This window comes from Oncorhynchus masou, chromosome 30 (assembly GCF_036934945.1).
Source record: "Oncorhynchus masou masou isolate Uvic2021 chromosome 30, UVic_Omas_1.1, whole genome shotgun sequence".
Taxonomy (NCBI): domain Eukaryota; kingdom Metazoa; phylum Chordata; class Actinopteri; order Salmoniformes; family Salmonidae; genus Oncorhynchus; species Oncorhynchus masou.
In genome coordinates, this window is record NC_088241.1 from 55,310,848 (window position 1) to 55,326,338 (window position 15,491).

The 15,491-nt window shown below is 43.4% G+C and overlaps 1 protein-coding gene across 1 annotated transcript; it reads left to right on the forward strand.

Annotated features, from left to right (window-relative positions):
* Positions 1-540: 540 nt before the first annotated feature.
* LOC135522815 (protein shisa-2) lies at positions 541-14,447 on the forward strand. Its single transcript, XM_064949431.1, has 2 exons — positions 541-1,709; positions 9,782-14,447. The coding sequence occupies exons 1-2, from the start codon at positions 1,394-1,396 to the stop codon at positions 10,360-10,362; spliced, it is 897 nt and encodes a 298-aa protein (XP_064805503.1). The 5' UTR covers positions 541-1,393; the 3' UTR covers positions 10,363-14,447.
* Positions 14,448-15,491: the final 1,044 nt, after the last annotated feature.

Here is a 15,491-nt window from a genome sequence, read left to right on the forward strand (position 1 = left end):
TCTTACAAATTATTTTCAGCTCCCATATGACAGAACAGACAGTGGACCTACTCACCTTGAACATCGAACAACATAATCAGGACAAAGATGTAATGTAGCCTCACAGAAAAAAAGTAGGTAGTAAACCTAATATATCAGTTAGTATTCACCATAGAGATCCTATTAAATTCATATTAGTATTCTAATTCCTAGCTATAGGATATTCACTCGAGAGGGTCAATTCACATCCGTGTGAGAGAATGCGTGCGCGCGTGCGTGCGTCCTGGCCAAAGTTTGTATGCACATAAGTCAATTTAATGTGATAATGTATGAGTGCCGGCCGGCCACCAAGGGGGCACCCACACCCAATGCCGCACCGGGGCTACCCTCAGAAAGCGGTGGGGCTCCTCGGAACCGTATGCAGTGACAGTTCTTCACACTGACAACTGGCTGAGCTGAGCACTGAAAAGTCTAGAAAAATGTCAGTAACCAATGCGCAAGCGCATGGCTGAACTAGTAGCCCACCTCTCATTCGAGGCACTCTCGCCATAGATGGACTAGGAGTGAGAGCCTGCGAGGCAATACTGTATGAAAGCGTGAAAAGTTTACATCTCTTGCACGTCTCTTTATGGCGCAGCCTATCCTTAATGAGCACCAGAGACTGTGACTAACATGCTCGATTCGATTTTAGTCTCATGGTCTAGTTTCCTAAATTTGAGTCTACTGTAGAACAGTTTTGAGAAGTTAACCTCATGACTCATTAGAAGAGGATAAAAACAAATAGCTGGTCTGGTGGACTGGACAGAGGGACAGGGGGAGAATCCGTGAGAGTACTCGCATGGCACGTATGGATTACATGTAAGGCCAGTGTTGGTTTCGCTGCATCTCTGGGGGAAAGTCATCCGAGAAGCGTATTTTCAGGAGACCATGGACAGCCTCGCTTCCATGCCAGAGGGATTCCGCTCAGCCTGGATTGATGTTGGATTTACCCGGGGCTCCGAGAGCTCACAGCCGTGAAATTGAGAGTGAAAGACGCGCTATGAAATAATAGGCTATTTGTAAGTTTGGTGCCAAATGTAGGCTATTTATGTTCTGGATATTTGAACATGTTTTATTTTCTCAACAAGCGTTACTAACGCTACTTGGAATCTTGTGATCAACTTCAAACAGTGGACACTTTTAAAAGGAGCGCTTTGGTGACAAATTTGTGGATCTATTGAATTAGGCTGTAGGATTACCCACGGAATTCCACTGCCAAATGATAGTTTCAAAGTCGTTTGTTTTGTTTCCATTTTGTCGCCTCGCTCTTTCGTTTCATTCATTCGCCGTATCACTTTGTTAACCAGGTTAAAGCCTGAGAGTAAGAGAAAGAAAGCCTCTGTCTCATAGCGCGCCCAGTGTGCACACGGGCACCATGGTCGGGATGTGGGGTGGCGGAGGTCTCCCAATGTCTGTCACCGTGGTTGTGACTCTGCTCCTGGCTATTATTGACGTGAAGGCGAGTGGGGAGTACTGTCACGGTTGGCATGACACCCAGGGCACATGGAGAGAGGGCTTCCAGTGCCCGGAGAAGTTCGATGGTGAGGATGCCATCATCTGCTGCGGGAAATGCGAGCTGCGCTACTGCTGCTCCAGGAATGAAGCACGGCTGGACCAGGGGACTTGTGACAACGACAAGCAAGCCCAGCAACCCGGCACCGACAGCAAAGAGAACAAGGAGACGGGCGCAGGTAAGAACTCTGTCTGGCCCAGCACGGCCAGCTTTAGGGGCCACAGCAGCTGTGCCAAACGCTCTGCCTCAAGGCTGCAAAGCTCTCCTTGTCTGCTAAAAATTATAATGTCATTTCTAAATTAGATTTTAAACTGGCTCAGTTTAAATTGTTTAACTTAATTATAGGCTACGCCAGCAATATTGCATTTTCAAGGAGATGAGTGAGACGGAAAGAGAGGGCCTAATTGCCTAATTTTAATAAAGGTTTAGGCCACAATGGCCCAGGCCTAGAACAAATGATACTTAATTGAAAATTGGAGTTATGAGTTTCTTTCAAACATGTAGGTATGTTCTAGTTTTTTCAACCGCTATCTATCTGGGAGCTTAAAAATCGCTTAGAGATAGCGTACCGGTTCAGTTGGCAGCAACAGCTGCAGAGAAGCCAGTTGACACCATAAACCCACGCACTCACAAATGGAAAATTGTGCTGCGTGGCGTTATAAATAGCTGTGTTTGTTCTAGCTGCAACACACGCGCGCCGCGGGGACTGCAGAGCTCGAGCAGCGCACTGTCCCCACGAGGATCAAGTTTGGACTTGACCGGATCTTTAGGCCATTGGCTCGCGACGGCGCTGACAGCTCTGTTCATAAAAACAAATCGCGTTATGAATCATTTCCCCGCGCTTGCGTGTCGATTCCGCTGAGGTATAGGCCTATGTGAACGGTTCATTCCCATCCCAAACACATTAGGAATGAATCCCCTATATGTTCCTTCCTGACGTTTACCGTCTAGTTACATTCACATGATTTCAACGCACATTTTAACTTTATCCAGGCCTTTTTTTTAACGTTGCGTGGATAGGGTGTCCATGACCAATTGCGCATGGAACGGAAGCGCCGAATAATGTCGCATTGTAACCTCATCTAAGTCTTAGCAGTGAGTTAGTACTAGCCTAACAATTGGGTGTGATTGGAAGAACAGATGTCATAATTCTTCATTATTTTTTATTGAAAGCAGATTTACTGAAAATCTTCAAGGTCCAAACAGGTATTAGTTATTGATGTCTTTGACATGTTTCCAACATATTTCCATCACCTTCTCACTACAGTTGTAGCACAGAAAGCTGCATCACATAGGAAGAAAAGAGACACTACAGTGCACACATATTAAGTGCTTGCACATTACAAAATGTGAGGCACATTTACTATGAGTCAAAAATCTTGCAATGGTCATTTTTCAAAGAAAAAAAATAGTTGGCTACACGTAGTACAGATATTAAACATACATATCAACAGAGCATGCCTTTCTTGTAGAGTAGAATACAGTATGTTTCTCTCTTGGCATTTGTTGAAAGAGTCATCACTTATCACTCCAGAAAGAGCCAAATACATTTTCATAAAGTGAACAACAGCCAAAATAACTTAAACTGGCAAAAGAATGAAGTATTTTGTCATGCAAGGCACAGCTTGTACATTGAATTCATTTTTTTATGTACAGGGCAACCAATTAATCACAAAGCAAAGATACACACAGCCATGTCAATGAATAACCCCAAGGATACTGTATATGCATTAAGAACAATAAACAGAGCCTAACATTCAACATGAAGGAACATGTGTGGGATTCAGGAAAGGAGAGGACCCCGGGGATTTGAATGGGGAGAGGACGAGCAGTCAGTTACACATAATATGCCCAAACAAGAACAGAGAGATGGGGGCTGATATTACTGCAGACAGTGTAGGGCTGTCCCAGCCCCAGTCCAGCAACAGGTGTGGAATAGACTAGTGGGCTGAATGGAAACTATAGACACTCTCCAACAGATAATGTCACAGCACTGTCATTACTACACTTCTCCCATCAGCCATTTTACTTGTGTCTCTGACAGACTATAGGCTGTATTCACATATCATGTGACGCTGTTAGGAGGACATTTGATGACTTTCTGGAGCCTAGCGCATTAACTCATATCCATAGTAGCTACATAACTCTCTTAAAGAAAAGCTCCTCTAAACCTGATCATGGTATGGTTTGGCTGTGAGGTATTGAAGCAGCTGTTCAATGAAGCAATAAGGCCAGGGGGGGTGTGGTATATGGCCAATATACCACGGCTAAAGGCTGTTTTTCTGCATGACAGAACGCGGAGTGTCTGGATACAGCCCTTAGCCGTGGTATACAGTATTGGCCATATACCACAAAACCGCAGGGTGCCTTATTGCTATTATAAACTTGTTACCAACATAATTAGAGGAGTATAAATACATGTTTTGTCATACCTATGGTATACGGTCTGATATACAATGGATTTCAGCCAATCAGTATTCAGGGCTCAAACCACCCAGTTTATAATAGGAAATAGGTCATGGGCTCATAAAATTGATGTCATAGCGCCTCAGCTTCTACCTCTTTTGTACTGTATCTAGGACTGAGTCTAGTCAAGTTGACTGTTGTCCCATAATTAGTTTTATCTAATGAGTGCCTATAGCTTCAAAATTTAGACATCTTGAAATGGTCCTTTGAAAAGCTGGTGACTTTTGATGTTGCTCAGAGGGAGAGAACAAGTGTGTGTTAAGGAGAGAGAGAGAATGAAAAAGGAAAATGACAGAACGAGTCACTGCCTCTCCCAGGGTTACAGTTACACTCCATAACACTTTGGAGTATTCAAACTGGAAAATGAGTAACTTAACCAGAGGAACAATAAATCTCATGAAATCAGTTGTCATGTAACAAGTTCCCCATTGTGCTCCAAACCGGTGTGTGCCTGTGTGCCTGTGTGCTTGTGTGCCTGTGTGCGTGTGTACGCGTGTGCGAGGAAGCACCTCAACTCTGCCCTGGTCCTGCCACTCGAACCATTGCTGCCAACATTCCCCGTGAGCGCTCACTGTTGGGTCAAAAGTTAACGAAACACCCAAAGAACACTTCCGTTTACTATGAACCACTTTCTGTATGCTGTAGTAGGCTGCACTGCCATCCTCTACCTTCACTCTGTAAGAGAGTTAGCCTGCTGCTTCATTACCAAGTCATTTTAACATGATTAATCCAGCATAAAACATTTGGTTCCTTGGAAGTTGTGGGAACGTAGGCTTTTGGTTTCACATTGGTTGTGGGAACAGAGACATACGTAATACACTTTTTAAACTTTCTGAGAACAGAAGTGAACTTTTTTTTTAGGTTGGAGGGAGGTTCTGAGAATGTTTTACTCCGTTTCCTTGGAAGTATTCCTGGGAGGTTTTATTAACGCTCTGAGGCCTAGAAGTTATTTAGAAGTTTTTGAATAACTTCCTTAAAACGTTCATATGTGTCAAACTCATTCCACGGAGGGCCAATTGTCTTCGAGGTTTCTCCCTTGTATTTGATTGATGAATTAACGTCACTAATTAGTAAGGAACGCTCCTCACCTGGTTGTCTAGGTCTTAATTGAAAGGAAAAAACTAAAACCAGCAGACGTTAAGCCCTCCGTGGAATGAGTTTGACACCCCTTTCTTAGGCATTAATCATGCAAATACATGTATTTTTTATTGTGAGATCAGTGAGATTCAAACCTATTCCATGTTTTTTTACACATACAAAGCTGTTCATTTTAGTCTATTCAAACAGTCCCCAATTCAAAGGAAACAGGCACTCATTAAGATCAGATTTGAAACACTTAACAAGATAGAGGATAGAGAGAGTTTTGTTGATGCTGATAATGGAATGTATGTTTTTAAATAACAAAAAATGAAATGTTGTGTTATTTATGGAAAGTTTTCTTAATATTCTCGGAACAATTTGAGAACATAACTTTAAATAGAACTGTAAGCAAAACCTGTAGGAAACGTAATTCCCACAGAATAAATATTTTTCTTACCACTCTCTGAACTATTGAAAAATATTCCCAATGTCAAACCAGTTGGAGAACATTCCTAGAACATTACCAAGATTGAAATGAAATGTCACCATGTTTGAACTTTTAGGAAAAGGTCTGTTAAAGTAATGAAATAGCAAGAAAATATAATATATAACAAATTCCTTAAATGTGCTGAGAATGTTCCAAAGCCAAACAACTATCCTGCACCATTACCAGAACGTTGTGGGAAGGTTGTATGCAAAATAACCATAGGACAACCACGCTCTCACCAATCAATAAGAAACACATGGTTCTCAGAACGTTATGTGCTAGCTGGGTACTGTACTTCCTGGAACTGGTTTACACTAGACAGATGGCAGAAAAACAGCTGTGTACTTTAAGGGGTGAATTACATGCTAATCATGCGAGAATCATGCAGATGATCGGATTCAACACACAGTAGCCTGCTTTATCTCCAGAGTCACAGCTGTTACTATGGTTCAAAGGTTACAGTAAGAGAGATGTAGTATGTATTAGAGCCCCACTGCAAGGTTGGCCTATATCATGTTGAAAAGATGTATGGAATTAGGCCTTGTGTGATCTGTGATCTGTTGCATTACTCCAAACCAGCCATCATTAATGCCACTCTCAATATGTCTTAACGCTGCCTCTATACAGTATAAGGACTATTCTGGCTAAAATGCCATAGCGCGATGTGGATTTATATAGGAGAAGAGGTCAGGAAGACCCACATAAGTTCTGGCTACATAACTTTGGTATGAGACAGAATCCCACCTCTCACAGACAAACACAGATCAAACGCACGCATAAACTCACTCAGACAGATAGGTACAGGGTCGGTGGAGGGGGGTTGGGAGGGCCACAGCTGGGCGCGCAGGATAAGAACAGATCAAAACAAAGTTAATAACTTCTAATGAGGGACTGGGGCCCCCTGGAGACACGCCACTAGTCCACCTCTGTCTCGGCCTTTCTTCCTCTAATTTAGTCTCTCCCTCTTTTCTCTTTTGTCTCACCGTCTCACTCCATTTCTCTTTCGCTCTCATTTGGGTTTCTGGGTGAGGTAAAAACACATGAGTGTAACAGCTCTTGCTTGAACTTTTTGACAAACTGTTTTTCTCACTGCAGTTTACTCTTGGTCTCTTAACTTTACTAGTTGAAGGAAAGAGGGTATTTTCCAAAATCATGTCAAATGGTAGAATAAACCACTTCATCATGTTGCTGTTGTAGTTTGTTCAGTTTGTTTTCTCTGAGGGCGTAAGTGGTTATGGTCTGAGGAAGTTCTATCCTCGCTCTGCTCTGCTTGTTATAGAAAGAACAGCCCTGTCTTAATGTACACTACATGACCGAAAGTAAAGAGGACACCTGCTCGTCGAACATCTCATTCCAAAATCATGGGCATTAACATGGAGTTGGTCCCCCCTTTGCTGCTATAACAGCCTCTACTTTTCTGCAAAGCCTTTCCACTAGATGTTGGAACATTGATGCTGGGACTTGCTTCCATTAAGCCACAAGAGCATGAATGAGGTCAGGCACTGATGTTGGGAGACTGGGCCTGGCTCGCAGTCGGCGTTCCAATTAATTCCAAAGGTGTTCGATGGAGTTGAGGTCAGGGCTCTGTGCAGGTAAGTTAAGTTCTTCCACACCAATCTTGACAAACCATTTCTGTATGGACCTCACTTTGCGCACAGGGGCATTGTCATACTGAAACAGGAAAGTGCCTTCCCTAAACTGTTGGAACAAAGTTGGCAGCACATAATCGTCTAGAATGTCACGTATGCTGTAGAGTTAAGATTTCCCTTCACTGGAACTAAGGGGCCTAGCCCGAACCATGAAAAACATCCCCAGACCATTATTACTCCTCCACCAAACTTTACAGTTGGCACTATGCATTGGGGCAGATAGCGTTCTCCTGGAAAATCCAGATTTGTCAGGAGAAGAGACCTTACAGCAAAATGCTTACTAACAAGCCCTTAACCAACAATGCAGTTTTAAGAAAAATACTTTAAAAAAAACAATAAATAAAAATAACAAATAAAAATAACGAGGCTATATACAGGGGCTACTGGTACAGAATCAATGTGGAGGCTATATACAGGGGTACTGGTACAGAATCAATGTGGAGGCTATATACAGGGGGTACTGGTACAGAATCAATGTGGAGGCTATATACAGGGGGTACTGGTACAGAATCAATGTGGAGGCTATATACAGTGGGTACTGGTACAGAATCAATGTGGAGGCTATATACAGGGGGTACTGGTACAGAATCAATGTGGAGGCTATATACAGGGGGTACTGGTACAGAATCAATGTGGAGGCTATATACAGGGGGTACTGGTACATAATATGGAGGCTATATACAGGGGGTAATCAGAATAAATGTGGAGGCTATATGCAGTGGGTACTGGTACAGAATCAATGTGGAGGCTATATACAGGGGGTACTGGTACAGAATCAATGTGGAGGCTATATACAGGGGGTACTGGTACAGAATCAATGTGCTGTGGGCACTGGTGTGTCAAGGTAATTTAGGTAATATGTACATGTAAGTAGAGTTATTAAAGTGAGTATGCATAGATAATAACAGAGAGTAGCAGCAGCGTAAAAGTGGGGGGTGGGGTGGGCAATGCAAATAGTCAGGGTAGCCATTTGATTAGATGTTCAGGAGTCTTATGGCTTGGGGGTAGAAGCTGTTTAGAAGCCTCTTGGACCTAGACTTGGCGCTCTGGTATCGCTTGCCGTGCGGAAGCAGAGAGAACAGTCTATGACTTTGGTGGTTGGAATCTTTGACAATTTTTAGGGCCTTCCTCTGACACCGCCTGGTAGAGAGGTTCTGGATGGCAGGAAGCTTGACCTCTGTAGTGCCTTGTGGTCTGAGTCCGAGCAGTTGCAATACCAGGCAGTGATGTAACCTGTCAGGATGCTCTCGATGTTGCAGCTGTAGAACCTTTTGAGGATCTGAGGACCCATGCCAAATCTTTTCAGTCTCCTGAGGGGGAATAGGTTTTGTCAGGCCCTTTTCACGACTGTGTCCTGGCACCACACGATCAGGTCTCTGACCTCCTCCCTATAGGCTATCTTGTCATTGTCGGTGATCATACCTGCCACTGTTGTGTCATCAGCAAACTTAATGATGGTGTTCGAGTCGTGCCTGGCAGTGCAGTCATGAGTGAACAGGGAGTACAGGAGGAGACTGAGCACGCATCCATGAGGGGCCCCCGTGTTGAGGATCAGCGTGGAATATGTGTTGTTTACCTACCCTTACCACCTAAGGGCGGCCCGTCAGAAAGTCCAGGATCCAGTTGCATGGGGAGGTGTTTAGTCCCAGGGTTCTTAGCTTAGTGATGAGCTTTGAGGGCACCAGGGCGTGGAGCGCTGAGCTGTAGTCAATTAATAGCATTCTCACATACAGTAGGTCAAATCAAAATCAAATGTATTTATATAGCCCTTCTTACATCAGCTGATATCTCAAAATGCTGTACAGAAACCCAGGCTAAAACTCCAAACAGCAAACAATGCAGGTGTAGAAGCACGGTGGCTAGGAAAAACTCCCTAGAAAGGCCAAAACCTTGGAAGAAACCTAGAGAGGAACTAGGCTATGAGGGGTGGCCAGTCCTCTTCTGGCTGTGCCGGGTGGAGATTATAACAGAACATGGCCAAGATGTTCAAATGTTCATAAATTACCAGCACGGTCAAATAATAATAATCACAGTAGTTGGTAGTGTAAAACTTGATAGTGAGTTTTGCAATTGAGGACAGACCATGTTTACGTGTTACGTACTTCAGCACTCTGCAGTCCCGTTCTGTGAGCTGCGTGGCCGACCCCGTCGCGGCTGAGCCGATGTTGCTCCTGGACGTTTCCACATCACAATAACAGCACTTATAGTTGACCGGGGCAGCTCTAGCAGGGCAGAAATTTGACGAACTGACTTGTTGGAAAGGTGGCATCCTATGACAGTGCCACATTGAAAGTCACTGGGCTCTTCAGTAAGGCCATTCTACTGCCAATGTTTGTCTATGGAGATTGCATGGCTGTGTGCTCGATTTTATACACCTGTCAACCACAGGTGTGGTTGAAATAGCCAAATCCACTAATTTGTCCACATACTTTTGTATATATAGTGTATATTTGATAATGGAAGAAAGAAAAACATATTTCTTCCCTTGTTTGTTAAAAAATTGTTATCGTCAAACCACTGAAAACCTCCCTCCCACTCCCTCACCCTTCTTCCTTCCTCTCTCCACAGTACCCATCTACGTTCCCTTCCTGATCGTGGGCTCTGTGTTCGTGGCTTTCGTCCTGGTGGGTTCCGTGGTTGCCGTTTGCTGTTGCAACTGTCTCCGCCCCAAACAGGAACTGTCATCAGGGGGCGGGGGAGGAGGCGGGTCTGGTGGCGGCCGTCTCCTGGAGACTATTCCCATGATGGCTAGCGTGGGAACGTCTCGCGGTTCCTCTTCCCGCCAATCAAGCACGGCCACCTCGTCCAGTTCCTCTGCCCCTCCTGCCCAGGTGCCTCGCCCGGCCCCCCAGCCCATGATGCGTGCCCAGGCCTCCTGCTGTCTCCCTCCAGACGCCAGTGTCTTTGTCAACATGCCGACCAACTTCTCCGTGCTCAACTGCCAGCAGGCCACCCAGATCATGCCCCACCAGGGACAGTTCATCCACCCCCAGTACATCGGCTATGCCACCCACCACATGTCTCCACCCCAGGGGGTCTACCTGGACCCCACCCAGGGGGGCTACAGACAGCTGCAGTCCCCCTACCCCCCACCCACCAGTGTGGCCAGTGTCACCAGCGAGCAGAAGTACCCTCCAGTAACAGTTTAAGCCATTTTGGGGACTGTGTGTAACAGACCTTGTGAGGGCCTTATGGGGACTGTTTGAGAAACCTTATGGGGACTGTGTGAGAAACCTTATGGGGACTGCATTAGAAACCTTATGGGGACATTGGGAGCTCGCCAGCTTGGAGAGAGAATGATATGGACTCAGGCTCACACAGAGGACTCGTAAAACCGAAGCTGGGATCTGTGCCTGACCAGCCACAGTGTGTTGCGTGTTTCTGTCCTACATGTGTGTGATATGTAAAGGTTTGGCAGATTTGCCTCAGGGTAATGATTGTGAGTGAGCTGACCTCACCCCAAGATTGAGGCAGGGGTATGTCTGTCTGGTTGTCCTCATTCAGCAACACACAGAGGGGTGATGCTGCCCACCAGGGCCAATGACACGCAGCAGAGTGTGTGGGTTTAACGTCTTGAAGTTTGTCAGTGTAGCGTTTGTGGAATGTGTTTGTAAATGAGTGAATGTGTGCATGTACAGTACGAGTGAGGGTGCTGTGTCCAGTGTGGCTATGTGTGTATGTGACTATATGTACAGAATGTGCTGTGTGTGTATTACTGTCAGTGTATGTGGTGGTGAGTGGGTGTATGTTAACGGATGTACTCTGTGTGTGTGTATATGAGTGTATAGTATGTGTGTATATGAGTGTGTAGTATGTGTGTATATGAGTGTGTAGTATATGAGTGTGTAGTGTGTGTGTATATGAGTGTGTAGTGTGTGTGTATATGAGTGTATAGTATGTGTGTATGTGTGTGAGGACGTGTGTATATGAGTGTTTAGTAAGTAATGGGAAATGCAGGCGGTGTGATGTGAAAAACAGTCCCTCTCTCCCTGTAGGCCTGTTGATGTCTAATGAAGTGAACACAGGACACAGACTGTGACGCTCCAGCCTTACACCCCCCCCCCACACACACACACACCTACCCACTGCCTTGAGTGGAAACGCACACACACTTGCATATACACAAGAGAACCCACAAAATTAAAATACACAAACACTCACACAAGGACTTGGAAATAAATGTGCCTGAAAGGAGGTGTGTGTGTATATGTATGTGTGTGTGTGTGCGTATGTATGTGTGTGTGTAGCTGTGATCGGCAACCTTCTGAAGATTGCAGAAATAATAACGCCGTAAAAGCTGTCTGCCAACTGTTCCACCTCACTGAGTTTCCCTCCTGTGAAAGAGGTGTGTGTGCTGGTGTGTGCGTTTACTGAAGGTAGACTGGAGTTGTGCTGAAAGGTTTCAGGGCATTTCCAACACTTCTTTTCACTTCAGGAGGGTAGAAAAAGAACAGCAAAAAAATGGACAAGACCCACTGGGCACACCACATTATTTCAGGGCGGCAGGGCAGGGTAGTTAGAGTGTTGGAATAGGAACCGAAAGGTTGCAAGTTCAAATCCCCGAGCTGACAAAGTACAAATCTGTTGTTCTGCCCCAGTTAACCCACTGTTCCTAGGCCGTCATTGAAAATAAGAATTTGTTCCTAACTGACTTGCCTAGTTAAATAAAGGTTAAAAAAAAAAATCTAGGTGGATTATTTGGTTGAGACGACCCGTTAGGCCTCTATTCACTCAAAAAGACAGCCAAGGTTAGTTGAATTTCCAACGTGTTATCACAATGCTTACAACCAAATTCTAATGGAAAGACAATGTCTGATTTTTGGTTTAGTTGTCCCCCAAATGTCTATCACTGTGCCAACCATTTAAAAGCACAGCAAAGTTCAAATGGGAACACAATGTCAGATATTTTGTTTATTTATACAACAGATTATTGTGACATCACTGTGTTTCATCTATTAGCCGAACCAAATGACCTGGAAGGCAGTTGAGATGACATTCAAAGTACGTGGAGCAAGTGATCAATGCCTCTCGAGATTCTGCACAGATTATTAAAGCGATTGTGAAGATCTCCACAGACCTATGATGACCGATGCTTGCTATTTTAAACTTGCACACTTTATCTAATTACATAATGTATAGTTACAGTAACCTAAAAATGTGGCCGTGGATGTGTTACTCATTTTAAGGTTGAACTTTACATTTGTTTGTAAGATAAGGATATTTACTCTAAGTTAAGGCTATTATAAAAGTAATATTGAATTGTTTGGTTGTCAATGCAACCAAATATCAACATTTTAAAGGAAATGTATCTACTGTTTGAATAGTTCCATTCTTTAACTTTTATTTTTGGTTGAGTTGGCGACGTGAATACAACATATAATTTGTTAACTTGTCGACAAATAAATATGTTATTTATGTTATTTCAAAAGTGATGTTGAATTGTATTTGGATGTCAACACAACCAAATATCTTGCCTGATGACTCACATTGAATTATTCCACTGCTCTATCAATCGCTACATACTTAATTGCGGAAAAGAAATAAACATTTGTGGCGTTTGGCCGGAGCAAAGAGACTTGGTAAGTCAGCCAACCAAATATCAACATTTGAAGGAGATTTATCTTCTGCTTGGATAGTTCCATCTGTGTTACTAATTTAGTCTGGCTTTAATTACAGTTCGTCTACAAATTAAGTTTGTCTCCATCTCAACCAAAAATCTAAGTTAAAGAATAGTACTAAATCAAATCAATCTTTAAATGCACTTTAAATAAACTTTGATTTAGTCCTATTCTTTAACTTAGATTTTTGGTTGAAATGGAGACGGGAATCCAATTTATGGTTGCCTTGACAACTAAACACAATTCAATATCACTAAATATCATTTCATTTTTATCAACTAGAGCTTGAAACTAGAGGTCTTTATCGGCTCCAAAAAGTTGGACCTGGAACCCGAACGGACCCGAAAACAATCAGACCCGAATATGAATGGACACGACAACAACTGGTCCGGGTCTAGACCAGACTCGATTGGAGCCGAGCTACAAAAAATGTATGTTTGCTAGCCAAGTTGCTCTTTTGGTTAACAAATAGGTAATTATATGTTGGATAGGCCTTATTAGCATAAAATAAATATTATATAGGCTATGCAGAGCCGAGGTTGGGTCCATTCAGGTCCACTCAGGTCTTTCAGCTGTAGTTTCATAGACCCGAGACCCAATGACAGTCAAACAGGACCTGACCCGGACCGGTGGGAAAAGTTAGAATTTTGGACCCAGTCTGGTCTCGGACCCATTAAGGCCTTTGTTCTACACCTATTCCTATTCTGCTGTCTTTTTTTGCTGAATTCTGGTTTGAATTGAAACAATGGCTGTTGATGATTTTGCAAATGCCTAAATAGCATCATTGAGGATAAATGAGTATAGTCACATTTCATTTGCTCCGTTAAACCTACACTTTGGAATGACTTCGATAGCAGCATTGAATTGATCTAGTTTCTCTCAACAATCATTCTCATAATAGTACACAGGTAAGAGTCAGTGACATCATAGCTAAGCTGGGCTTGGTTAAAACCCTGGATGGGAGACTAAAGGGTAGCTGTAGATAGATTAGTTCTCCAGTAAGAGGTGCTGCCCAGCCGATTATTTTTTAAATTCTGAGTAGATATAACGTTGAAGATTTGCCGGTGTTTTAACGGTACAAATTCAACCAATTTTACACAAGGTCTGTCTATGTTGGAATTTGGTTAACATGATGACATAATTCTGTGGTTGAAATTTTACCCTCGAAACAAGTTGATGACAAAAAAAAATCCTATATATTTTCCATGTCATAATACATTGACAAGTTATGTTGAAACAACATTGATTCAATCAGTTTGTGCCCAGTGGGAACACTTTTCACTATGTTGGGTAGCTGGTCTTAAAGGTGGCTTTTGGATTTTGGACTCACTTCTACTTTGTGCCCTGTTATAGAACTGTCTCTGTATTAGGACTGTACACAACTCACCCCAAGTTCCAGTTGATGAAACTGCAGAAATGCATAGGTGTCCCCAAGTGAACTAACCTGACTGTGTTTTGTGTATTTCAAGCACAATGTCTGTATGATCAACTGTGTGTGTGTGTGTGTGTGTGTGCGTGTGTGTGTGTGTGTATCCTGAGGTTGAATGTGTACCTGCTCCCTGTGAAACACAGTGTCCTTTTTCATATGAATTATAATAAATCAATATTAAACAGTGTCCAAACTGTCATGGAGTCATCTGTCCATTCTGTCAGCGTTTCTACAGTTACCATCCAATACTTTTCTAGAATAAGGATAAAGCATTTTGTTGAGGTTTTGGCGGCTGGCTTAAGAAAGGATATATTACTAACATCACAGTTGTTTGGGCCATATCTATTCTTAAACCATGTACAGCACCCCCCCACCCCATAAATTCACACAACACAAATGTTCCATGGTTAAGTTAGAGAGGTCTGTTGCCATAATGCTAGTCTTACGGCTGACTCGGTCCCAGCAGGAGTTGTGAGATTTACACACACTTAGAGATGAGACCCAGAAGAACAGAAACAACACTCCAAGTGTAAAAACTGACACCCAAGCGGGGGCCAAACCACAAAACAGTCTTGGGGAGTGAGCAGCCAACATACACACTACATACACTGAGTGGACAAAACATTAGGAACACTTTCCTAATATTGAGTTGCACCCCCCTTTTGCCCTCAAAACAGCCTTTAATTTGTCAGGCATGGACTCTACAAGGTGTCAAAAGCGTTCCACAGGGATGCTGGCCCATGTTGACTCCAATGCTTTCCCACAGTTGTGTCATGTTGGCTAAATGTCCTTTGGGTGGTGGACCATTATTGATAAACACAGGAAACTGTTGATTATTTAAAAAAACAGTAGGGTTGCAGTTCTTGACACACTCAAACTGGTGCACCTGGCACCTACTACCACACCCCATTCCAAGGCACTTAAATCTTTGTCTTGTCCATTCACCCTCTGAATGGCACACATAAACAATCCATGTCTCAATTGTCTCAAGGCTTAGAAATACTCCTTTAACCGGTCTCCTCCCTTCATCTGCACTGATTGAAGTGGATTTAACAGGTGACGTCAATAAGGTATCATAGCTTTAACCTGGTCATTCTATGCCAACTTGACACAACTGTGGGAAGCATTGGGGTCAACAAGGGCCAGCATCCCTGTGGAACGCTGTCAACAACTCTGTATGGCTTCATTTAAAAGGAGGATACTTTAAACAGGGATCCATTATCAATCCAAC

Coding starts and splice junctions, on each gene's coding strand:
- LOC135522815 (XM_064949431.1), top strand. CDS start 1,394: ATGGTCGGGATGTGGGGTGGCGGAGGTCTCCCAATGTCTGTCACCGTG. Junction 1,710..9,781: donor GAACAAGGAGACGGGCGCAG/GTAAGAACTCTG, acceptor CTCTCTCCACAG/TACCCATCTACGTTCCCTTC.